The 26,899-nt window shown below is 44.7% G+C and overlaps 1 protein-coding gene across 1 annotated transcript in view; it reads right to left on the bottom strand.

The window, feature by feature from the left end:
• PRMT7 (protein arginine methyltransferase 7) overlaps positions 1 to 26,899 on the bottom strand; it is a 38,614-nt gene that overhangs the window by 4,573 nt on the left and 7,142 nt on the right. Inside the window, exons 4-14 of the mRNA XM_005692178.3 lie at positions 22,849 to 22,998; positions 15,912 to 16,020; positions 10,965 to 11,077; positions 8,640 to 8,881; positions 8,263 to 8,443; positions 4,609 to 4,736; positions 4,067 to 4,202; positions 2,983 to 3,066; positions 2,477 to 2,524; positions 1,700 to 1,789; positions 442 to 603 (exon numbers count right to left, since the gene is read on the bottom strand). Coding sequence (XP_005692235.1) covers positions 442 to 603; positions 1,700 to 1,789; positions 2,477 to 2,524; positions 2,983 to 3,066; positions 4,067 to 4,202; positions 4,609 to 4,736; positions 8,263 to 8,443; positions 8,640 to 8,881; positions 10,965 to 11,077; positions 15,912 to 16,020; positions 22,849 to 22,998 — 1,443 coding nt within the window. The remainder of the gene's footprint in view (positions 1 to 441; positions 604 to 1,699; positions 1,790 to 2,476; positions 2,525 to 2,982; positions 3,067 to 4,066; positions 4,203 to 4,608; positions 4,737 to 8,262; positions 8,444 to 8,639; positions 8,882 to 10,964; positions 11,078 to 15,911; positions 16,021 to 22,848; positions 22,999 to 26,899) is intronic.

Genomic DNA, 26,899 nt, shown 5'->3' with positions numbered 1-26,899 from the left:
TTTAATAAAAAATATCTTTCCCAAAATGACTTTTTGACTATGGTTCTGCTTTGATAAGAAAATGAAAATGAAGCTTTTCAATTTTTCTTGCATAAGGAAGCTGACTCGCCCATCTCAAAATGCTTTTAACAACTGGAGCCTCAGCTCTTAATGAGAGCAGAGCAAGCTGCACAGCTTGTCTTCTGAAATTCTTAATTTATATTTTAAAATTATTCTGATAAGCCGTAATTGTAAAATGACAACACACAACCATTTCCATTTCATGTGCTAAATTACTTTATTTTTACAAAGGCGAGCCTCTTCTATTCAGCCCTGAGGTGTGCTGATACAGAAAAACAGAGCTTCAAACCATTAAGACCCTAGGTGCTCCACCTGCATCCAAGGTCCACACGAGAAAACAATCCCCCACCCCCTGCCAAGAAAACCTCTGGGTGGCCCTACCCTGAACTCCACGACCATCACGTGCAGCGAGGCGGCCTGGGGCATCACCACAGCGCCAGGCCCCAGGTGTTGGTCCACAGCAGTCCGCACATACCAGAAGTACAAGTTGTGCCACGGAAGCAGGCTGGTGGAGAAGAATGGCTCACCCAGGAGGAGAGAAACCTGCCAATCAGAGAGAGAAGCAGGCCCAGGTATCAGAAGGATTCAGCTGAGTAATAAAGGACAAGTCTCACAGGCATATTCATTCTTTCATTCACTTACTCCCTTGGTCGGTCAGTCAGTCCACACGTACGTCAAGGCCTGTGCCTACCCTTGAGGGTACAAAGATGAGAAACAGACATGAGCCCTGCCCTCAGGAGTGCAGAGTGGAAAAAGGGAGCAGACGAGGCTAGGCGCCGTCCTCAGAGAGTGTGGTAGGAGCAAGGAAGGGGCTCACAGAGGGACCCTAGAAGTAAGAGCTTCAGCAAGCGCTTCCAGGATGGCATCTTGGAAATCCTACTCAAAGCTTTATCCTGACAATTTATTGTCAGTGCTAGTCTGTCTCCCTCACCAGGCTCGGAGCCCAGAGAAGCGGGGACACTGTCAGACACAGTATTCCAAGCACAGTGCCTGGCCCAGAGCAGACGTCAATGAAGGTTTGTTGATCAGATGAATAAATGCATGAACAGGAGACAGAAAAGCAAAAGAGTGGGGAATCCAGGCAGAGGTGTGGGCAGAGGCCAAGGCAGGAGTGTGAATGACAGTGAGAGCAAGGCCCTGCTGGGAGCTCGCCAGACGAGCAGGTAGGAGAGGATGGTAAAGGATGAGGCCAGAGCAGTGGAGAGGAGCCAGGTCACCCAAAGGCAGCTGATGACAGGAAAAGGAGACTGAACTATGCTTTGGAGGCAAGGGGGGATCACTAAAAGCTTTAAACAGGGCTTAATATGAGAAGGAATGTGCTTTCCAAAGATTCTCAGGAGTTCCCTGGTGGCCTAGTGGTTGGGACTCCAGGTTCTCACCACAACCTGGGTTCAGGAGCAGTGCTGTGACAGAAAAAGGGAGGGGACACTATGTGTCTCTGTCCATCCCAGCAGAGCCGTTCTGCTCTTGCTGAAGGAGCAGCGATTGGAGAGCAATGCAAGTATTCATTCATCAAGCATCTCTGCAAACCTCATCACACCCTCAACAGTGGGGGACCCATGGTGAGGCCCAGAGAAGGGGGCAGTCAGGCCATCTCAGAGCTGTGCTATCTACAGCAAATGCACAGCACTCTACTCACCTTTTTACCCTCCAAGTCTGCAGGTGTTAATAATTCAGGCCGTTTCTCTATTATATTAATTTTGTCTTCCAAGTGGTTGGCCCTGAAGATCTTAAAGAGAAAACAAAAGTGTTGGTTTCGTTGAGAAAAAGAACACATCTCAGAGTTGCTTTATCTGTGTGCAGTTCTCTGGCCAAACAGTTCTGGAGCACCACTTTCAGCTACTCTGCTGAACTTCTCCCCTCCAAGGGCTTCCTACAGACTGCAGGTGACATCATAAGCAAAATGTCTTAAGAGCAATAGAAATTTCTCTTGCAGGCACACTGAAAAGGCTCAGAAGTAGGCTTGTAGTCCTGTTGGGGTGGGTTATCCTTCAGAAAGGAAATCAAAACCAGTCATTGGTCAGGATGTGAAACACCATCACAGAACCAAGCAGTCTGGACAGCTTGTGAGCAGTGACTCCCCAGGTGCTGGTGCCCCAGAAACAAAACTTAACTTCAGTTCTATCACTGCAAGCAGTTTTGGTTTTTCAGTTTTAAGTGAAGTGAGGAGAAAAGGCTACACTTCTTCAGCCACAAAACATAAAGTAGAGTCTAAACTTTGCTCGCTGCTATTCAACGACAGCTCCAGAAGACTTCCAGGCCAGCTCTTGACTCAGGAGTCACGAGAGTCACTGGCAGCTGCTACTCCCCCCAGGTCCCTCGGCAATGACACTGATTCAAAGCATTTGATCCCAGACTCAGGAAGGCAAGCCCCACAGGTCCCCACATTATTTCAGTAACAATAATCATCACTTACTTTTTTCATCAGTCTATGAGAAGCTGCTGAATTCTCTACTGTAAATACCTAAAGGGAATATCATATTAGTTCTAAGAGATGCACTTAACAGAGAAAGTAAATACAGATTAAAATGCAACTCCAGGGACTTTGCTGGTGGTCCAGGGGTTAAGACTCCACACTTTCAATGCAGGGGGTATGGGTGCCATTGCTGGTTGGGAAACCACAATCCCACATAAAAAGCAACTCCAAAGCAAAGGACAATACCTAACCAACTACATCTGTGCTCACGATCCCCCCAGATAGTACAACATTCTGTGCTGACCCCAGATTCAGACTCAGGAGCTGCAGCTACATGGCAACAGCTATAGCCTGACTCCTGCCTACACCTGAGGCAACAACCCCTCAGACACCAACCCAAGCACACCCACAACGTATGTGGCAGCTGCACTTGCAAAGAGTTTTAGTCACAAAACTGTGACTAAAGAGCGCCATCAGGAAGCCGGCAGAAGGCACACGGCCAGTACCTGCTCCGCCCCAAGGTGATAGGCCAGCATGGACAGCAGACTGCCATCACTGACGCACAGGCAGACACTATCCGGCTTCAGCACCTGCAGGAAAAGAGCAACCTCAGCACAGATTTTCTTACAATGTTGAGAAAATTCTTGTTGACAACTGACAGGCGTATTTTCCATCTGACCCCTTAACCCACTCTGTGATCATTCAGTCCCATCTCCTCCTCACTCCATTGCCCACATGGCCTGGCTGCATTTTCCTATGCCCTAACAACAGTCAAACCTGCCTCCCAGGCCCTGGTGGCAACTAGCCTCACCCTCCAACACACCCCCTGCCTCACCTCTCCCCACTCAGACCCCACTGTCAGGAGACTCTCCTCAAGCCATTCTAGAAGGCCCCACAGAAAGCCTGCCCTGTTTATCGGAGGCCACCCCCCAGTCACAACCACAGGCCTCTTCCCTGTGAAGTCACAGCACAGACAGCCACAGGCATGTCGAATGACTCCTCACATCAGGGAAGCCTTTGCGGGTCACAGATCCCTCTGAGAGAAACTCAGAATGTCTGGGATCCTCCTCCCCCTCCCCAAAATGCAGGCATGTGCATACAAACACACATCTTTTTGCATACAACTCCAAGGGGTCCAGAGACCCCCATCCAAACTTTGTGGTCCCCAGGCTGAGACCTCTTCTATAGGCAGCAGGGAGCAAAGGTTTTTCAGAAGAGCTATATGACCAGATTTACAATCTAGAACATTTTAGAAAGAAAACAGCAAATGAGAGGAATAATGAGGTGGCTGAACCCACAAGGATCACCAAAGGAATTGCTGGTGACCATAAAGGCAAAGTGTCCAGAGGGACAATAGCAAGGGTCAGAGAGAGGCTCCTATAGAAGAGCAGAGAACAAGCCCCTACTGATCCAGAAACAAGCTCCCAGCCTCGGCTCAAATGCCCACCCAGTAGGAGCTGGTTGAAGCCACTCGTGGACAGAGAGGAGAGCACAGAAGACAAAACCAACTGATCGTAAGTGAGCAGTGGGCTGGGGTCCACAGGACAAACCCCTTCTGGCCTGTGACCACCCAAAGGGCTAGACACTTACCATCCTCAGGGCCTGGATGTATTGCTCAGTTCTGTTCCGATCATTGATCTCTCCAAACCGAGGCCGGTTCCAGAGCAGGTGAGCCTGGCAGTCACACACAGGGCGCACTGGGTGGACACTCTCATTCTTTTCAGGACTGGATCAGAAAACGAACAGATACAGGGTGATGACTTGCTAGGCAACGGCGAGCATGAAGGCACAGCACAGGGACCCGCACCAGGGAAATCGAGGTGGACAGGGGACACATCCATGGTCCTCTAGGGGACATGAGTCTAGGCACTGGCTTTCGAGTGGGCCTTAGAGGTCAGAGGCGCTCCAATTCAAGACTTCTCATATATATATCTGCCCCAAATGGGGGTCCTACCACCAGGGTAGCCTCTTCTCAGTACACACAAACAGGCACCCAGTCACAAACTTTTGCCCTTATTTGGTTCAGATACAAATGTGCCCACTCAAAACCTCTACAGGGTCCGTGGAGGGAATTTACACAAACGCACAATGTCACAAGCCTAGTGTCCCACCCCACAAGGCCGGAGGCACACCTGGTCTTCTGGAGGCTGTACCACACACAGTAGTCGTCGTGGTGGGCTACCAGGCAGAGGGCTGAGCCCTGGACAACGGGCTCCTCCTGTGGCAGGAAGTACACACACTGCATCCAGTGGTCCCGCCACTGAAACAGGAAGAGAATCAGCTGTCACCAAGCTGCAACAAGAGCAATGCAACAAATCCAGGGGCTGAAACCCAGGCCAAAACCCAATTTGCTGGGAGACCACTGTGTGAACTACACATAGCTACTGTGGCCAAAAAGATAAAGAAAATTTTCAAGTTAGAAATGCTAAAGGCCCGAAAACTTCATGCAACACTGCTGGCTTTAGGAAGACAAAATGTAGCTGATAGCAGTGGTCTTTAGGGTGGGCTCAGATGAGGGGACTCCAGCCCGCCCTGTGTGTGGGGGCGGGCTGAGGGGGAAGGGGTAGAATTGGAAGGAGGGAGGGAGAATGCAAACATGGTAAACACTGACAACTGGTCAACTGAAGTAGAGGGCATACTGATGTTCGTTTTCACTTATTTTATGGACTCAAAATTTTCAAAATAAAAAATTGAAAAAATAGCCAGCACCACTTCTCAGGAGAGCATTTAGCAACTAAATATTGTTTGTTTACCACTGGTTCTATAAGAACGAAGTAACTAGCCATGCAGTCCCTACTTTCAACATATCTTGAAAGGAGTTTAGGGTAGAAATCAGGAATGAGAGCCAGAGCTCTGGGAAAAACTCGCAGAACAGGGTTTCAGACAGTTATTTTCAGAAAATCTTATGAACCCAATTTCTTGTATATTCTCATATCCAGAAAAGCACTAAATTCATTAACAGAGATACCTGCACCTGATGACTAACAACCACCCTCTGCCAGAATGTGTACTTAACTGCAAGTATCTCCCTTTCACTAAAATCACATATATACTGATCTTCACACACACACACTCCTCCTCCTCCTTCAGAGCAGCTCCTCAGAGCTATCTTAGAGGCTATAATCCTCACTTGGCTTCAAATGAAACTTAACTTACAACTCTCTTGCTGCATTTTTCCCCCCCAGTTTATCCTACCCAGTCTTGAATTTAACGTAAAGTTCAGTGAATGCCATTCCTATCTCTCTAAGATGTCTATTTGAAGGTGAAAGTTGCTCAGTGTGTCTGACTCTTCAGTCATGTCTGACTCTTTGCAACCCCATACAGTCCATGGAATCCTCCAGGCCAGAAAACCGGAGTGGGTAGCCTTTCCTTTCTCCAGGGGACCTTTCCAACTCAGGGATGGAACCCAGGTCTCCTGCATTGCAGGTGGATTCCTTATGAGCTGAGCCACAAGGGAAACCCCTGGAGGTAAAAGCTAGGAATCAAATCTAACCAGATACACTCTGGGGATAATAAACAGTAACAAGGAGGGGAAAAAAAGATTCTCTAAAACTCGTTATTTATCCTTTACTATGCCCTTCCTGACCCCTCCCGGGCTCCTGCGATACTTCCCTGTCACCATGTCCTTCCCACACACCAGACTCCCAGGTCCGAATGCTAAGGAGCTGTGACAGAAGCCACTGTCTGAGGCTGATCAAGGGCAGCTCAGTGAAGTCCTGAGGGAGATTCATTAGCAGCTCTTCAAACTCTAAACAGTCCAAAAGTCACCACTGGCAGAGGGAGGACACAAGCCTCACAGCCAGGAGACCTGGGGACAAGCACCCACCACTGCAGCCTAGACAGGAGGTCCTGCTCCCCGCACTGGGCCAGGCTCTCTGTGCTTACCCAAGGGGTCTTATATGAGGATTCAAGGAGAAACTACACATAGGAACACTCTGAAGATATGCAAATGAGAATCATTAACATTTTTATGAAATTCTTATGCTAGTATTGCAACTACCACAGTCCTGGAGAAGAAGAAAGCAGCCCAGTGCTGATCTGAATTCTGTGGGAGAAGTCTCCCCCACCCCTAACCTGTACCACACACACACACACAGAGATTCAGCCTGCAGTAGACTGAGGCTGTGAAGAATCGAGCTGGGGCAGCTCAGGGCCCAAGAGGACTGACTGAAATCCCGCAGCAATCATGACCCTGTGGCCTAAGCAGGAACTCAGGAACTTGGGGAGATGCTAAGGCCTTCCACGAAGTCACCATGTGTATACCCAGAACCATCAGCTGAGCAATCAAAACAAAGCCAGTGCCCAGCAAGTGGTAACTGAAATCAGAATACATGGAGGATGGTGCCCAAGGCCTCCCAGGTAGAGGGAAGATTTGATTCCTTGGCTCTAAAGCATCTTTCCCACTTTCTTCCTCATGTGTATAACGCTCAGTCGCTCAGTCGTCTCCGACTCTTTGCAGCCCCAAGGACTGCAGCCCACCAGGCTTCTCTGTCCATGGTATTTTCCAGGCAAGAATACTGACATGGGTTGCCACTTCCTACTCCAGGGGATCTTCCTGACCCAGGGATCAAACTCAAGTCTGTTGTGTCTTCTGCACTGGCAAGTGGATAATTTACCACTAGTGCCACCTGGGAAGCTCCAATGTGTATAGAGGGGTGGATAACATGCACATGAAAGAAAATTCAAAAGATATAAAAGGCTCACAGAGTGAAAAGTAAGCCTCCTTTCCATCAAGCAACCTTTTTTTTTTACCAATTTCTGTGAATTCCTCCAAAGATACCCTCACATACACACACCACACATATATACTCAGAAACACATACATTTTTTCCCCATGATCTCACTACACGCACTATTCTGTACCTCTCATTGTTTCACTTGATCTGTCCTTGAGACAGTTCCACACCAGCACAGAGAGAGCCACCTTGCCCTCTGAGCATGCAGGAAAATTGACTTAGCTAGTCCCTGCTGGTGGCCTCTAGGCTGTTCCAGTCTTCTGCATTAGAGTAGGGCTGCAGTGAGCATCCCAGTACACATGCCATGCTAAACATATGCAGATCCAACCAGAGCCTAAATATTTAGAAGTGGCGTCACTTTCCATCCTGCCATACTGTGGGCCTCACTGCACTCTGACACTCCGACCATCATTTTCCTGCTCTGCCCTACGGCTCCACCAATAGTCTGCAGACTCTGAACTTTATTCACTAACAGGTGAAAAATGGTATTTCATTGCATTTTAAATCTGCATGGTTCTTATGAGTGAGGCTGAACATCTTTCCACACATTAAAGAGGAATAAAATATGGAATAAAATACGTATTTCCTTTTCTGTACGTCATATCCTCTCCACTTTCCATTGAACTGAAGGTAGATTTTAAGGTCACAGAAAATGAGGCTGCAGACAGGCTGTTGTTCTCTGCTGTTCAGCTGCTAAGTCGGTTCTGATTCTTTGCAACCCCAAGGACTGCAGCCTGCCAGGCTCCTCTGTCCTTCACTATCTCCCTGAGTTTGTATCTCCCAGAGTAGTTCTCTACTGCAAGCTAATCTGAGGTCCCCTGGGATTACTCTAGGGGCCAGGCCTAACAGTGGCTGTGCCAAGACACAGGAGAGCCAGCACACAAAAGCTGCCCTGTGGTTCACTGTGACCACTGGTGCTGGCCATGAACTCAGTCCCTTCTGTCTCTAAATGTCTGTGAATCTAAGACCCAACATGCTCCTTTCCCAGGACCAAAAGTGGACCACAACTTGCTGATTACCATGAAAATGTGTTCAGTTCCTGCCTCTTACCTGGAGCTCCTCTGGATTTGAGTGTGCCCAGAAGGGGGCCATGGTGCACTTGATCTTCCCCTCAGGGTCCATTTCAATGTCCCACCAGGAGAGAACCACCTGAGCTCGGCCAGACACTAGCGGTTCAAACTGCCTGCTATGGCAGGCTGCTGAGCTACTGACTTGCTTGCTGAAGTCCACACTGTAAAGAACATTCGGGAACTGAGGCAGATTTTAAGCTCACACAGTCCATTTTTAAGCTTTTATGGTGACCTCATCTGCAATGAGACCTGTTTGCAATGGACTCCTGATGTCAAAATGAATACAAAAACGACTGCCAAAGACCCAATTCCACCAAGTGTCTCCAAGCGCCATGACCCTAGGTGGCTCCTTGGTACCTGAACATAGGCAGCACGTCACTGAGGATGGTGAAGTCAGCAGGTGACACCTGGTTTAGCTGAATGTCGCAGACAGAGGGCGCACCAGGGCACCTCTCCAGTTCCAAGGGGGGGATGATGACCCGCTCTCCTCGGCTGGTCTGAACACGGATGGGAAACAGCTTATTCCACGACCACATCCTCCTGGACTCTACCAGCTGCGCATAGACGGTTGCTCTGTGAGGCACTGCTTCACAATTTGCCTAAGTTTATATTCAAAAAGTATAACAAAAGAACAAAAAAATAACCAATTACACTGACCCACAGCAATTCTCATTGAGCAAAAGAGATTTATTGCCTAATACGAGGCAAGTTTAGTAACATCTACTGCCTTATCACTATTAGGACAGTGAACTGTTTTCAGCCCAAAGCCCTTGGGATAGGAAGAAACTAGACTGCAGAAAGAACACACATTATTTCTAAGATGTCAGCTAAGTTCCTAGTTACCTGACACTCTTGAATATTTCAAAAATAAACCTTAATTGTCATCATGCTGATTAACTCCCACACAGACTTGGAAGAAAGAGTCTAAGTCTTCCTGTTAAACAGAAATCCTAGCACTAGGCTCAGAGCTTCCCTTCAGCGCAGCTCTCACCCAGACACTAGAACCTTCTTATGGCACAGCCCAGTAGCCAAGCGTCCATCCTCAACCGACCTGACCTCCTGGCCTCATTGGGCAATGCCGACTTGGCTGTGGCTGCAGTCCCTCATCCAGTTTCCCTCCAACACATTCATCTGACACCCTCTACACACCAAGCAACAGGGGGTCTCCCCACCCTCCCCCACCAGGGTGGGCAAGACCTCACCCCACCACCCACCATCAGAACGGACCTCAAACCGTACTATGACCATCTGCCCACCTATCTGCCTTGCCAGGAGCTCACCTTCATATTCTTGGTACCTAAAAAGGGCCCAGCAAAACCAAGGCACCAATAAAGGTGTCTTCTGAGACCAATTCCTGGACCACTACACCACCACATGGCCTGTCAGACGCCCCAGTGCCCCAGTGCCCCAGTTTCATGACCTCCAATGTGGCAGGAAGAGGGACAAGGTACTGGAGACCATGATGCCATAGCTCCTTCAAGTTCAGGCTGGGCAGATAGGGACAATGATTAGAGTGGACAGCAAATACCTGGCTGCTATGGGCCAACTGGGAGAGGAGGCTGAGGACAGCTGCTAGTGCACCTTTTAATTATGAGATGAATCAGAGAAAGACAAACTGGACAACATTAATATAACTCTAAATATCCTTGTTCTCTATTTCAGGGATTCATCTAATTGATGGCTTTAATGTAGAAAAAAAATAATTTCAAACACAGAATTCTGTATTTTGGAAATGATGAGACATCTCACACAGTATGGGAAACTGCAGGACAATTACCTCACATGCTGACTGTGTGAGCAATGTGAACTCTGGCCCCAACTGCACTGGGAGGAGCCTCCTTCCTCTCTTCAGGGGCCCTAAGCACCCCTAAAGAGAGTTCCAGCCTAGGACAGTTACAGGTTCGTGATAGAATGCTGCCCATATGCAGGTGTTGGCAGAAGCAGCAGACAACCATGACTTCCCAGCTGGCCTCTGCCTCAGTCTCTACCTCCCCGTTTATGTTCATCAAAAAACGAGGCCAACGTCTCTGAACTAACATGTTCAGTATCTTTCCCTTCTCAAAATAACTGTCAAAGGCTATCACCACTCAAGGTTATCAACAGCCCGGCATTCAAGGCCTTCTACCCTCTACCCATTCTCCACTGTGAGCTTACAAGCACCACAGACCGGTGCTCTCACTGCCCACTGAACAGGTCCTCTGCCTGGGACATCTCTCCTTTTCCTCAGCGCCTTCCCAGATTCCACCCTCCCCACGCAGGCCCTCATCTCGCTCCTGACCCTTGACTTTTTCCACTGGCCTTAAACCAAACATCAGCAGTGCTTTTGCCTACCTCTCCATTTGGCCCATCAAGTCCTCACCACTGTTGACTGGTGTGGATCTCAGAAGCAAGAAGGACATCTTATACTTCTCCCTGGATGCTAAAAGACCTTACACACAGTATAAGAATGCTTGTTGAATGGAATATTAAGATAGTTTCTAGTCTTTTGACCCTAACCTACTAAGACTCGGCATTCAAGAGGAAGTCGTGACTGAGAACCAAAATCTCGTAGGAATCAAAGGGTGCCCTAGGGGATACAGAGAGGTGCTGGGGCTGGGGCTGGGGCTGTGCAGAGTATTGTGCAGTGATAAGAGCCGTGTGAGGTCACACCAATTTGCCCAAGGGAGGCCGTCAATCCCCCACCTGCACGAGGTGCCTGTGTGCATGCTCATAGGAGGGCAGGGCTCCCTCCCCAATCAGTTCCGTGTCAAACAGCTCCGTGATCAGGATGTTGGCACGGCATGGCATGTCACCATCTGAGAAACACAAGGGAAGAGTCAGAAGCAAGCAACAGATTAGAGCAAATATTTACAACAAATATGTAAAAAAAAAAAAGGTTAACAGGTCATTATAACTGAAAGCGCACACATATGCTAAAGTGTTTAGAAGTGTCATCATGTCTGCAACTGACTTTCCAACAGTTCAGAAAAAAAAAAAATCCACCTTAGTATGCATGTACATGTCAAAATGCCAACAACTGATTAAGAGAACATGGGTGTTCACTGTACTACTCTTTCAATTTTTCTATTTAATATTGCAAGGGGCTCATAAAACTGATTTAAAACAGACAAACAAACAAAAAAGCCTACAAACATTCCAAAAGAACACCAAGCAAAAATAGACAATTCAAAATAGAAAGCAAATCAATCAACTATATGAAAATATTTTCATTTTTATTAGCAAATTGGAGAGATACAAACAGTTAAACTATTAACTATTAAATTAGCAAAAATGATTTGAAAAGCAAAGACTGAATGCTGGTACTTCAAATATTTCTAGGCTGCAGAGAAGGAGAAAAAAATCAAAGTAAGAGAGAGGTTGATTCCCAAAGATACCCAAAGATACAACTGAGATCTAGAACTCAGAGGCCCCAGTTCATTATATTAAATCTCCATGAATCAAGTTAGTTTCTTGCTGCCAAACAATTCCCTAAATAAGTTTTTTTGGATAGCAGGATTATGGAAGGTCTTTCTGCTTTTCTACTTTTTAAACCTTCATAATACAATGTAATGTTACTTCTACAATTACAATTTTTAATGAGCCGAAACAAAACTGACTTTGGAAGGGGTATTCATCATGGAGAATTAACTGTAAATACTCCTAATGGCTCATGAATTATAATTTGACAAAGCCCACTCATCTTCCCTACGCAGAGGACAAGGACAGGTGATGCAAGAAAAGAACAGCATTAAGAGTTCAAAGGCAAGTATAACAGAGAGCGCATGAGCCTTGAGTCATAGAGACCTGGGCCTGGATCCCACTTTCTAACCTTGAACTTCAGTCCTGACCATCAGGCACCTCATCTGTAAAAGAGGGGTTGGTCATGATATCTACTTCACATGGTGGTGGTAATTAGATAACAAAGGTAAGCCTGTCCAGTTCCTACGAAGAACATGTGTACAGCACGACATGAAAAGAGGCTGAGAAGAAATTTCTATCTCCAGGCACACAGACCACCCTCCAAGTCACTGCCCATTCTCTCTGATATCAAGGGAGATTCCAAGTGAAATACACTGTCCCAAACTAAGCTGACCAACCCACTTGCACACACGTGCTTCTGTCCAATGTTTCTGCTCAATGAATGGCACCACCAATCACACAGTCCTGAAACACGGGCATCACTGGCCAGCTCCAGGATGGTTCCCTGACTGGCCTGGTGACCTCTGCACCCCAGGGCCTAGAACAATGCCTAGCAGCACCCCAAAACAGTCAACAAACGTCAGCTAAATGCTTGAACCCTACCTCTTTGTCACCCTACATTCCAATCAATCACCAAGCCCTGACAATTCTACCTTCTGAATACTTTTTAAGCCAATTATGTAACTTAAAATGATTTACTGTCCAAATATGCTTCAAAGATAAAGCTCTATGATCTAATGGATTTCAAGAAATACTTCTTGAGAGCCTGTGAATGCTACTGTAGAAGGGGACAGACATGCAGGGGGAGCCTGAGCGGGGGCGGTTACCCCCACCCAGACATTTTCACCAAATGACTAGATGGACGAACAAATGCGGCCCCAAGTCAGCCACTACACATCTTGGTGCGTAATCCATCTCGGGGGAACAGCTAACAAACCCAGATGCCGTTTTTTAAAAGAGATCACAACAGAAGCTTGGAAATAAGCATTTGGGAGTAGGAAGGAAGCTGCAAAGGAGAACAAAGACTGGGAGACATCCCTGAGACCTGGCAAGAGAGAGTTTTCGGAAGGCCTGAACTGCAGCGGTATCGAAGCTGCAATGTTTCCCATTTACCACGGGTTAAGGACCAAGCAAAGTTGACAGTCTACTCACTAAACAAATATGACTGAATTCTTCCATGTGCCAGGCCCTGTGCCAAGTCATGGAATGGAATAATTAGTAAGATCACACAGCCCATGAGCTCAGGATGCTTCAGCTGTGTGGCAACAGAAACGTTAAATACATAATTACATAATTATTTCATTATTGAGGTTAAAATCACTACATAGAAAGATATTAAGAAAGCTGTGTGTGTGAACAACACACAGCCTGGAGGTGGCACAGGACAGGGCACAGAATAAGTGACATGGCACACGTTCTCCACCTCAGGTCAAAATGGAGTAACTGGGTTCAGACTTATCTATCATCATAATCAACTAGAAAACACGGCAAAATTTATAAAACAAGTGTTTTGGGACACTGAACAGCAGGAAACCAAGTGAATCCCTACTGCCCTGGCTCCCAGCCGGCGGGCACTTTCCAGACCTTTGTTCACATAGAGAGAAGCCAAGCAAAGTGTCTTGCTGGATGAGACAGCAGAGACAAGTTCGGGGGGGCGGGGAGGTGGCTGGAATGTGCAAAGGAGAGAGTCAGACAGGAAGCTACATGGGAAAAGGGCTTCAGAAATCTGCACAATGCTCCCCTCATGTCTCTTGCTGAATACACACACACACACACGCACACACACACACACGGTAAGCCTCTAGAAGGCTGGGCAAAGGATGACCATGTAGCTATAAGCTGAACAACTGTCAGAGCTCAGAGGACTGAGCAACATTCTAGCAACATTCTGATCAGCCATGACCCAGGCACTCAGCAGAGACCCCAGAAAGGTCACGCTGTACTAGTATAGCCGAAGCAGCTCTAGAGCAGGGGTTCTCAACAGGGTGAGATTTTGCACACACACACCCCACACCTGGCACTTTCCGCAATACCTGGAGACATTTCTGATAGGCACAAATGGTGCTGAGGAAGGAGATGCTATGAGCTTCCACCAGTTAAGAGGCCAGGAGTAAACATTCCACAATGCACAGGACAACTTTCCCAGCAAAGAATTACTAAACCCACAATGTCAACAGTGCTGCAAGTAAGAAACCCTGTCTTAAAGCTATCCTAAGCCTGTACGAACAAAGCTTAAAAATAAGCCTTGTAAGGATCAACCTGATCTGCAAGAAACCCAACTGCATGCCAGACAAAGCTTTTAAGGGAAGACAACAAAACTCAGCACTTACCAATGTAAATCTCCCAATATACACAACATCTGAATAAAAATTACTAGACAGGCAAAGAAGGAAAACAGGACCCAGAACCACGGTAAAAATGAGTCAAAACAAGAAACCCAGAAAAGACAAAGACAGGCAGTGGAATAGAAGGGATGTTAAAACAGCTAATATAAATCTGCTAACTATTTAAAGGAACACATGAACACGTAAGAACAACAGAAGTTATAAAACAAAATCACAAAGGGAATTTTAAAGATGAAAAATACAGTATCAGAAATGAAAAGTTCACTAGATGTGCTTGACAGCGGATCAGACACTGTAGAAAAAGGGATCAGTGAACCAAAAGACCCATCCAGGAAACTACCCATGTCCATCAGTAGGTAAAGGAATGAACAGATTATGGAATGTATCCACATGAAGCGATGCTCACTAACAGAAAGAAATGAACACTTCATACATAAAACACAGGACAAAACTCAAAAACACTGTACTACAGGAAAGAAAGCAGACACAGAAAAGTACACACTATGATTTCACTCAAAATTCTAGAAGAGGTGAATCTACTCTACAATGGAGAAAGCAGATAAGTGAGTGCCTAGGGCCACAGATATGGGTGGAATGCCTGTAAAGGGTCATGAGGAATCCCTTTGGGCACGATGGAAACATTCTAGTATCTTGATGGTAGAAGTGGTGACAACTGTGTTTACATTTGTTAAAACTGAAACTATACACTTCAAACGGGTGAATCCACTTTATATAAATTATACCTCAATAGGAAATTCCCTAGCAGCCAGTGGTTAAGACTCTGTACTTTCACTGCTGAGGGCCTGCGTTCAATCCCTGGTCAGGGAACTAAGATCCCACAAGCCATGTGGTGTGGCCAAATAAATCAATCAAAGAATCGTACCTCAGTAATGATGATTAAAAATGGGATGATCTGTGCACTCTTTTGTATGTATGGTACACTTTAAAAATAAAGGAAATATCAATCCCTTCTTTTGTGCACGTTCCAGATCTTCCATAAAAAAATGCTTTTCAAATGCGAGAAAAATGCTGAATTTAGGCAGATGCTTCTTTTAAAATACTGCATGTTAATATCCATAACCTCATGCTAGAAGTTTCTCTTGTAAATCTTTTTCACTGTGCTCTCCCAGTATCAGTAGCATGCGAAATGTCAAAAGTCTGATTCAAATTCCCAGACTATAAAAAATATTCTGAAAATCTGAAGACCAAGCTACACAGGCAAATATCTTACACTGGATACTGAGACCAGATACTGGAACTAAGAGAACCTCTCATTGTCAACCTTTTACTGTTTTGCTTCTGTCTAATAAAACTCAAAACCAGATAAATTGAGCCAGACAAGTATTTCAACTTGCTTAAGCAACAGGTTTCATTTGTTTACATCAACACTTGTATACTTGATTAGCTCTGGTTTACTTATTCCTCATTTATTTTAATTAGTGGAGAAATAAACTAAGAGAGAAGTGCTTATCTTCAGACCAGCACATGGAGAAGTCTCAATTCTGTGCAATTACCTGGGTATGTCTCTCCCAGAAATCAGAATAAACCTTTTCCTCTCTCCCACAAGAGCAAGCAAAGCTTTTGTCACAAGATGTGTTGCTCTCACCTGGTCCTACAGTCACCTCAGTGGAATGCTTATTGATAACCTTAATCTTATCACTGAAGCCGTTTTTCTCCACAATCTTCACAGCAGCATCAGCCATAGGCTTGAAAACCTAGAAATTAGTGAAAACCCAAATAAAAGTAAGCAGTAAGTTAAAGAATATCCTAACATCCCGTTTTTCCAGTAGTCATGTATGGATGTGAGAGTTGGACTATAAAGAAAGCTGAGTGCTGAAGAATTGATGCTTTTGAACTGTGGTGTTGGAAGACTCTTGAGAGTCCCTTTGACAGCAAGGAGATCCAACCAGTCCATCCTAAAGGAGATAGTCCTGGGTGTTCACTGGAAGGACTGATGTTGAAGCTGAAACTCCAATACTTTGGCCACCTGATGCAAAGAGCTGACTCATTTGAAAAGACCCTGATGCTGGGAAAGATGAAGGGCAGGAGGAGAAGGGGACGACAGAGGGTGAGATGGTTAGATGGCATCAACGACTTGATGGACATGGGTTTGGGTGGACTCCAGGAGTTGGTGATGGACAGGGAGGCCTGACGTGCTGCGGTTCACGGGGTCACAAAGAGTCGGACACAACTGAGCAACTGAACTGAACTGTAGTTTAATGTTCTTGACTTCTTGCTGGACTCAGGGGCCTCTGAGCCTCTCTGATTTTTAGTGTCATCTCCAGAGAGGGTCCTTTTTGACCCAGCTTCCAGAGGGCTGAGCAATTGAACTGAACACCTGGTTAGCAACATTTACCTTGATTCTGGTCCTATGATTTGAAGTAAAAGAGGCCTCCATTATGGAATTTCTTCCTGAATACAAAAAATGTACCTTTGTTACCATTTGATACAGGTAAAATATTTTGTTGGGCTGTTTTGATCTAAATACACAAGATTTCACCTATGTAATTTAAATGCATCTCCAAATGTATGTCATGGAAATGAATACAAAAGGATGAGATTCTGTTAGGTTTAACTTGCAGCTAGGTGTTCCCATTACATGTCAGGCAAAGGAGGGATGCAGGGGACTTCCAAGGAGACTGCATCACCTAGCAAGGATGGTAGGTATCAGTGCTACGCTAGAGGGAGATGCAAAGGGGATGTGCCTCACAAAACCATGACTGGGGACCTGGGATGTGAAGTGATGTGCTCTTTAGAGGAAGGTGAGACTATAACTATAGTAGATATGAAGTGTGAGCACGTCACCCTCCTGCTCAAAACTGTCTCAAATCCCCACTGCTAGTGGAACACAGCCTATATTCTCTTATGGTATCTAAGGCCCTTCATACTATGGACCACCTTACTTTTAGCCAGCGTTCCTCCCCTCCCACCACCACCCCCATTACACACATGCACTACCAATGCTACAGCCACACTCATCTCCTCACTGTACAGGCAGGAGGCAAGCCTGAGCCTTCTCTGCCCTACTACCACCTGCCAAAGCAAACCCAGCTTTTCAGGGCAGCACAAATCCCCTCCTGAAGGAAGTCTTCCCTGAACCCTTCATGTGTCCCTAAACATAAGCTTCTCTATCTCTAAATTTCCCACCTGCCCAATTTAGATTGCATAGCTCCAACCACATCACTGCATGAAACATACAGATGCAGATGCAGCCATACGCACATAGAGGAAATTTTCACCTCAGGTGGTCAGTCGTGTCTGACTCTTTGCAACCCCATGAACAGCAGCATGCCAGGCTTCCCTGTCCATCACCAACTCCCAGAGCTTGCTCTAACTCATGTCCATCAAGTTGGTGATGCCATCCAACCATCTTATCCTCTGTTGTCCCCTTCTCCTCCTGCCTTCAATCTTTCCCAGCATCAGAGTCTTTTCCAGTGAGTCAATTCTTCACATCAGATGATCAAAGTATTGGAGTTTCAGCTTCAGCATCATTTCTTCCAATGAATATTCAGGACTCATTTCCTGAATATTCAGGAAATTGACTGATTTGATCTTCTCGCAGTCCAAGGAACTCTCAAGAGTCTTCTTCAACACCACAGTTCAAAAGCATCAATACTTTGGCACTCAGCTTTCTTTATAGTCCAACTCTGACATCCATACATGACTACTGGAAAAACCATAGCTTTGACTAGACAGACCTTTGTCAGCAATGTCTCTGCTTTTTAATATGCTGTCTAGGTTGGTCATAGCTTTTCTTTCAAGGAGCAAGTGTCTTTGTAATTTCATGGCTGCAGTCACCATCTGCAGTGATTTTGGAGCCCCCCAAAATAGTCAGCCACTGTTTCTCCATCTATTTGTCATGAAGTGATGGGACCAGATGCCATGATCTTAGCTTTCTGAATGTTGAGTTTTAAGGCAACTTTTTCACTCTCCTCTTTCACTTTCATCAAGAGGTGCTTTAGTTCTTCTTCACTTTCTGCCATAAGGGTGGTGTCATCTGAACATTTGAGGTTATTGATATTTCTCCCAGCAATCTTGATTCCAGCTTGTGCTTCATCCAGCCCTGCATTTCACATGATGTTCTCTGCATATACGTTAAATAAGCAGGGTGACAATAAACAGCCTTGACATACTCCTTTCCCGATTTGGAACCAGTATGTTGTTCCATATCTGGTTCTAACTGTTGCTGCATACAGATTTCTCAGGTGGAAGGTAAGGTGGTCTGGTATTCCCATCTCTTGAAGAATGTTCTAGTTTGTTGTGATCCACACAGTCAAACGCTTGGTGTAGTCACAAAGCATAAGTAGATGTTTTTCTGTAACTCTCTTGCCTTTTCAAAGATGCAGCGAATGCTGGCAATTTGATCTCTGGTTCCTCTGTCTTCTCTAAATCCAGCTTGAACATCTGGAAGTTCTCGGTTCACATACTGTTGAAACCTGGCTTGGAATATTTTGAGCACTACTTTGCTAGAGTGTGAGATGAGTGCAACTGTGTGGTAGTTTAAACATTCTTTGGCATTGCCCTTCTTTGGGATTGGAATGAAAACTGACCTTTTTCAGTCCTGTGGCCACTGCTGAGTTTTCCAAATTTGCTGGCATATGGCGTGCAGTACTTTCACAGCATCATCTTTTAGGATTTGAAATAACGCAACTGGAATTCCATCACCTCCACTAGCTTTGCTCATAGTGATGCTTCCTAAGGCCCATTTGACTTCACATTCCAGGATGTCTGGCTCAAGGTGGATGATCACGCCATCATGGTCATCTGGGTCACGAAGATCTTTTTTTGCATAGTTCTATGTATTCTTGCCATCTCTTCTTAATGTCTTCTGCTTCTGTTAAGTCCATACCATTTCTGTCCTTTATTGTGCCCATCTGTGCATGAAATGTTCCCTTGGTATCTAATTTCCTGGAAGAGATCTCTAGCCTTCCCCATTCTGTTGTTTTCCTCTATTTTCTTTGCATTGTTCACTTAGGAAGGCTCTCTTATTCTTTGGAACTTTGTATTCAGATGGGTATATCTTTCCTTTTCTCCTTTGCCTTTCACGTCCCTTCTTTTCTAAGCTATTTGTAAGGCCTCCTCAGACAACCATTTTGCCTTTTTGCCTTTTAGAAATGATTTTGATTTTAGAAAATGATAAACTGACCAGTCAAAATGACAAGATTTCCATTTTTTTCTAAGACCTTTTCTGCATCCACCTATATTTTCTGCCACAAAAGCATATTTCTATTACAATCAAGAGGAAAATGCTATATACTTCTACAAAGAATATGTGCTCAAGTAGGGTAACAAAACCTTCACAATCTGTTTCAAATTATCTCAAGGCTCTAGTTTGATGGTTTTGATGTTGTTGGAGGGCCTCAGACCCTCAATTCTCACCAATCAGTCTGCCTCCACCCCAGAAGTATCATGTGCTCTTACCATCCTCTCAGCCCTCCTGCTCCTTATCATTCATGTCCTCTGCTGACTCTGCAGAGTCTGTCCTTCACAGCCTCTTCCTCAGCCACCAAGAACTCAAGAACTCACCTCAAACACTATCGAATGAAGCCCGAAGCTGTCTCAACATCATCATCCTGTGTTCTCCCCTAGCCCTCAAATCAGTTTGGAGAACTAATCTTCTTTCAAGGGATGTACTGTCTGGTCTAAGAGCAAGTGAATCTTTCTTGCCAGGTAAATGAAATAAATTAAACAGCATTTAACCTTATTTTGGTCAATGATATATCCAAGGAGAGGTTTGCTAGAGATTCCTGGGAATGTTCTTTTTGCCCTTAAAAAAGAGAAAGAAAATGAGGAAGCCAGGATCATGCTTGGTTTTCAAGGCGTTTTGCCATAGAAGTCACTATAACCAATACACCTTCCCCAGCACTCCTTCCTTTTCAAATGTACTAAAAGAGAAGCCTGCAGACAATGCCTGTGATTTCTTATATTCCATCCAATCCTCAACCCTACTCTCCTGAAAATATTGCCTAAAGGGGGTCACCAATAACCTCTTGGCTGCCAACCCACAGCTTTCTTAGTCCCCATTCTGCTTAATTTCCATACCTGTACTAATAACAGTAGCCACATGCAGTTATTTAAACACAAATGGATTAAAATTAAGTAGTATTTTAAAATTTCAGCTCCTCAGGCCTACTAGTCACATTTCAAGTACTTAGCAGCCACATGTGGCTAGGGACCACGATACTGGACAGCACAGTCGTAGATTTTCACCATCACAAAGTTCTAATAGTGCTGCTCTAGTAACATCCACACTTGCTGATCACTCCCTTTCTCATGGCTTCCACGCCATCTGCACCTGCCTTCTAGGGTCTCTTCATTTCTGTCTGGACTTGACTTCATGGCCATTCTTGTTCCCTCGGCCCCTGAACACATCCCGCCTTTGCTCTTTTCAGTCTACTCTCTCTCCCTAGACAACCCCCTACACTGCCAGCTTTACCTGTCATATCTTTAGCAAGTGAGTCCCGAATCCACTGTACACGCCACCCTCAAAAGGTTCAGATTCCCGTCTCTAGGGACCATCAGGTTCTCTCTCACTCATTCTTCTGGACCTGTCTTTCCTGTTGCCATGCAGTTCAGGCAGAGCTGCAAACCACAGGGCAATTCGAAGACAGGAAGACCAAAGAATCAACCAGGTAGTCACTAGAGCAAAAACTGGGAGGCTACCATAAAGATCTGAAGAGTCAAATGGAAGAGGTCTGAGAATCACAAGCCAGAACAGCAAGAAAATTAGAAATCCAGGTAAATGAGATGGAAATATGGAAAAACCTAAGAAAACTGTTCTACCAATTCTACCATGAAGTATGTTCTCATCCTATATTTTTCATTAGCAGTCCACAAAGGTACCGGCTCCTGCCCCACCAGCTGTCTCATATGTAACACGTCCAAAATGAAAAGCAGGGTCTTTCCCATAAAATAAGTTACTGGAAAGATGAACTCCTCTTACCAGTCAATGGCATCCTTGCCTCCACCCTAGACACCCACACTAGCACTCTCTCTCTCACACACATACACTGTCCTATCAAAGCTACCAGTGCGGAGTTAGCACCAGATTAGGAACCAAAAGACCAAGATCCAGGTCTAGCCCTCCTACTTATTAACTGTGGGACTTAAGACTTTAACGTCTGCGTCTTGACTTCTTCATTTATGAAGATAAAATCTACTTGAGGCTATCAAGGCAACTATCCGCAAATACTGATTTCTCTGTATCAGCTCAGAGCCTTCATGATGCCCCCAAAGGCAAAGAATGACCCTTAATCATTTTAATGAAATCCTGAGACAAGTGTACAGAATTGCAAGTGGGTGCACGCACACACACACAACCTTATCACTATCGTTGGACTATCACAGAAACTTGAAGCTCATTAACACCTAACTCACGATATTAAAGTGTTTAATGTGACACTCAGGTCTTCCAGAGTCTGGCTACAATCTACCTTTCTGGGTTTTTCTACCATGACACCATTTGCCACAACTCTGGACAACACTGTTCCCAAATACACCATGGTATTCCCTCAGCCTGACCTGTCACCCTTCTAGACCATAAGCTCGAGGGCCACCCTGTAAACATGGGGGAGGGGGGCAGGTGCTGGAAGGAGTCTAGGCAGAACACCCTAGAGTGCTGACCCCTATACTTTAAGGAAGAAAGCAAAAAACTTCTGTTTAGCCACTGTTATTTTGGGACTTTGTCATCTGCAACTTAATCACCATATGAAACAAATATTGTAGGGCAAAACACACCAAAATTTTAACAATGGTTAGTTATATATGGAGTCAATACACTTCTTTCTATTTACCAAATTTCCTATAGTGGTATGCACTATTCACATTGCGTGCACGCATGCATGTGTGCTAAGCTGTTTCAATCTCGTCTGACTCCTTGCAATCCTATGGACTGTAACCCACCAAGACCCTCTGTCCGTGGGATTCTCCATGCAAGAATACTGGAGTGGGTTGCCGTGCCCTCCTCCAGCTCCAGGGTATCTCCGATCAAGGAATCCAACCTGCATCTCTTGCATCTCCTGCATTGGCAGGCAGGTTCTTTACCACTAATGCCACCTGAGAAGCTTATTATTTGCATTACCAGAAAAATAATTTTAATTTTTATTAAAGGAGTGAAATGGCAGATTGCCAAACTATGGGTAAATACAGTAAGATAGCTAGCTCTGTCAGGACATTTAAGGCAGTAGAGCTCAACCTTGATGCACTTTAAAAAATCCCAATGCTCAGGTCACATCCCGGAACTATTAATTAAAATCGGTGGCGGGGGAGTGCAGGACGACTGACTAGGCGTTAGAATTTTTTAAAGCTCCTTGGTGATTCTGACACTCAGTCAAGGCTGAGAATCACTGTTTTCATGGAAGAAAACGAGCTCCTGGAGGAAAGAATGGTGTCTGACTCATCTCTGTGTTCTCGGAACCTGGCGCTGCACTTGGCATGGAGCGAACACTCCATGTATGTCTGTGAAGAAACGGACAGGGAGAGTGCAAGGGACACAAGAGACTTTCCACACAGGACACAACATACACATGAAGAGTGTGGCTCACCTCAATGGCATAGCAGAAGTCGGCACCAGCTGTGACCGCCATCATTGACAAGAGTCCTGTGCCAGTGCCAATGTCAAGAACCAAGGCCTTCTGTCCTCTGTCCTTCACCCGGCTCACAGCAGCCCGGATGCCCTGGTAGTATTTCATATTCTGAGAGAAAGGGAGAAAACAACTGTTACTTCATACCAGTTATTGTAAGTGCTTTGTGAAGTTCTAGAGTCACGGTTGGCGCAGCAGAGTGAAGTCCCGACCCTGTGGCCTCTGTGGCTTGCACTAGTTGAGTTGGACAGCCCTCCCGAGGCTCTGGGAGCACTGGGTCAGCCTCTTAAATTTATAAAGTAATTGCCTCTCCCCTCCACACCCACTCTTCCATACTCTGCTCAGAGATACTGAGGCTCACGCTCTGCAAACCACATTTTCCTTTTTCCAGCTTTTAGATGACTGGACAACAGGGGAACTAGAAGATGGAGAAAGCTTGTTCCTTCCCACATGCGCACTCTCTTCAGGCCCTTCAGAGCTAGGAGCAGCACTCAAGCAGCGATTCCCTTCAGAGATCTGAGCATCAGCTCCACAGGACCTTTCCTCCACACGTCTAGGTTCTGGGAACTCCAGTCTTCCCCCTTTGTATCTCCAGGTAAAGGAACTGCTTCCTGCAATTACTTCCACAAGGTTACTCTGGTGCTTCCCAGTCCTTCCATACCTCTGTAACCAACTCCTTCTCTTGAAACAGATGCATATGCTTGTGTGCCCAGTGGTGTCTGACTCTTTGCAACCCCCTGGACTATAGCCCACCAGACTCCTCTGTTGATGTAATTTTCCAGGAAAGAACACTGGAGTGGGTTGCCATTTCCTCCTCCAGGATATCTTCAGGACCCAGGGACTGAACTCATGTCTCCTGCATTGGCACGGGGATTCTTTACCATTAAGCCACCAGGGAAGCCCATTGAAACATATAATGTGGCTTCTGGTTTCCTCACTAGACTCTTAATTCATACGGCTTCCTGGGCTAAAAAATATTTTCTTCTCAGGAAATTGTTTCTTTGTTTTTAGTTCAGATCCTTAGTAATTTAATCAGATATATATATATTTTTTCCTCTGTAACACTTTGACTAAGTACCTGGCCCTAGGATCTCACAGGCTGTACGGTGCAGCCAAAAAAAGAGAATAGTACTATATTTCAAAATAGCAACACTGAACTCTAAAAGCAAATGAGTGATATTGTCAAAATTATGAAGTGAAGTGATTTCCAAACTAGAATCCAGCCCTTAGTGTGAGGACAGAATAAAGAAGTTTTTGGATAAGCCAAGCCTCAAAAAGCTTCCTCTCCATGAACCCTCTCAGAGTAATGTGATAAAGGATGAGCTTCACTAAAGAGGGAGGGAACCAAAGAGGAACACAGGGGACCCAGGAAACGGAGGACTCAATACAAAAAGAGGAGCAAAGAAAATCTACAGACAACAAGAATCGCAGGTCTAAAATGCACCTAGTCCAGACTGAGGCCGGGGAAAATGACCCCAGAAACAATCTCTAAGGTGAAACTGACAGAACAGCCGACTGTTTTGACCTTCCTTTGGAAAGAAATTTTAGACTACTGAGAGAAAGTCTGGGCATAAAAGGATGATTACATAAAACACAAAGCAAAAATAAGTTAATTATTAACAAAGAATAATGCAAGAAAGGAAAAGCAATCAAAATTATCACATAGCTCAACTGTGAACAGTGTTTACACATGCCTAATAATAGTCAACATGATTTTAACTAACACACGTTTATATAAGCATTTACCTCATCACAAAAGGAGGTATTATTCTTATCCCTATTTTACAGATGAGAAAACAGAGGCATAAAGATTTAAGTGATTTGCCTACTGAAACACTGAATATTAATTTTGCAAAAATTATAACTGTGCTGGGAGGAAAGGAGAACGAGTGGGAAGGAGGAGCTGAAAGAATATCAAATTCTTAGCTCTTACAGTGGGGAAGTCAATAGATAATAGTTATTTAGGTCTGGAAGTAAACATAAAACAAACAGCTCAAAGAGAAGAAAGGAGGTTGCCTCTGAGTATAAGCATTAAAATGTTCTGTCTGGGGGAAATGATACACCAGGGGACTGTTATTTTTCACAATAAGCCTCACAGAAATATTTGACTCCTAAAGTAATTGCATTTTTGTCTTGGATAAAATCAGTATGGCATTTTACGTTATGTGCTTTTTATGGTGAAGAAAGAAAAAAAGTTAAAAAAATCAGGATGGCAACTGATAGAATTGTTTACCTAGGAAAATGAACATCAAATATACTATCTCCACAAAAAGCAGGAGGGTGCAGATTTCTCTGTGTAGCTGTGGCTGTCAGGTAATGGAAAGAGAGCAGGTCTAAGAGCTGGTTCAGGAGCTTCAGTTCAATCTGTGAGCTGATCACCTGAGAACCCTCATCAGCAGCATCCTCAACAGGAAAACAAGGGTTGGGAGACGTGTCAAATAAATAGCATCCATTATATGAGCTATCACTTTAAAAAATTTTTTAATTTAAAAAAGTTATATTTTCTATACAACAAATACTAAAACACCTGCAATACTTTTTCAATTTTCTTAACATACAAAACCATCACACAACGCAAAAAAATACCAAATGTAACTTGGAAGTTATTGACTGTTGTCTGAAGGTGACTGACAGCAATGACTAAATTAGTCATGCTGCTAATTTACCTCCACATGTTTATTTAGCACATCAGAAATATCTTTTCTCCTGACATAAAGAAAAAAGACAATGAAATGTGCACAGCTCTCACTTTTTAATTATCCAACTTTGAAGCTACTACTGGAGCCTCTTAAAAGACAACTGGCAGTATCCATAGAGTCCTATGTGAGTTCATAATCCTAGACTACACTAAAGATGACATTTGGATGGCAAATCAGCACATAAAATGATGTTTGACACTCTTCGTCATTAGAAAAAATCATTGCATGTGCTTATTTGCCTTCCAAATATATTAAAACTACAAAGCTAAATAACGTACACTCAACATATAGACCCATATATATGTACTGATATATTTATACGAAAGAAATGAAAACATGTCCACACAAAGACTTACATGTGAATGTTCAAAGCAGGACTATTCCCAACAGCCAAAAACTGGAAACAATCCAATGTCTATCAATTGGTAAATGGATAAAATACAGTATATCCATATAATGGAGTATTACTCAGCAATACAAAGGAACGGATACTAACACACTCAACATGAATGACCCTCAAATGATAAATGAAGGAAAAAAGACACATAGACTACATATTATATGATTTCATTTATATGAAATTTCCAAAAAAGGCAAAAACTATACAGACAGACAATCTATCAGTGGTTGCCTTGTGGGAGGGGGAGCAACCAGAAGGTTGAGTACCAGGACTGATTTTATGGGATAATAGAAGTGTTTTAAAACAACAACAAAATGTAAGGAACCATACAAAAGTACAGAGAAACATGTTTTTCTTGACTGTCACTAACCAGCAACTTCTGACTCCATTTCCTCATGTGTAGAACTGGGAAGGGGAGAACAGAAGTTAAGAGTTAAATAATGAAGACTCAGGAATACTCCATCAAGGAATTTGAAGTTTATCTCGAAGGCAGCAAGAGGGAGGACACTGAAGGGTTTTAGGGCTGCTGTACAGAGGAAGGAAAAGAGGGGCCGACACCAGTCAATGAGGGCTGCACAGGCAGTGGGGTTGAAAGAACAATGGAATTTGGTGGTCAATCAACTACAGGCTTAGATAAGGGAAAGACATCATCTTTCTGGCTTGGCTGACCGGATGGATGACAATGCCATTTGTCCAAATCCTCTGGAAGCTGGGTCAAAAAGGACCCTCTCTGGAGACAACACTAAAAATCAGAGAGGCTCACAGGCCCATGAGTCCAACAAGAAGTCAAGAATATTAAACTACAGAAGATTAGTCAAAAGCCAACAATGTTTGTTCCCCATTCTGTAATTCCTCAGCAGATCAGCAAAGGCACTCAGATATTTGACAAAAATGAGGGAGGCACCTAGCCCCT

The sequence above is a fragment of the Capra hircus genome, chromosome 18, assembly GCF_001704415.2.
Source record: "Capra hircus breed San Clemente chromosome 18, ASM170441v1, whole genome shotgun sequence".
In the NCBI taxonomy this organism is placed as follows: domain Eukaryota; kingdom Metazoa; phylum Chordata; class Mammalia; order Artiodactyla; family Bovidae; genus Capra; species Capra hircus.
Note: the sequence above shows the minus strand (reverse complement) of the source record. Positions and strands in the feature narration are given on the sequence as shown.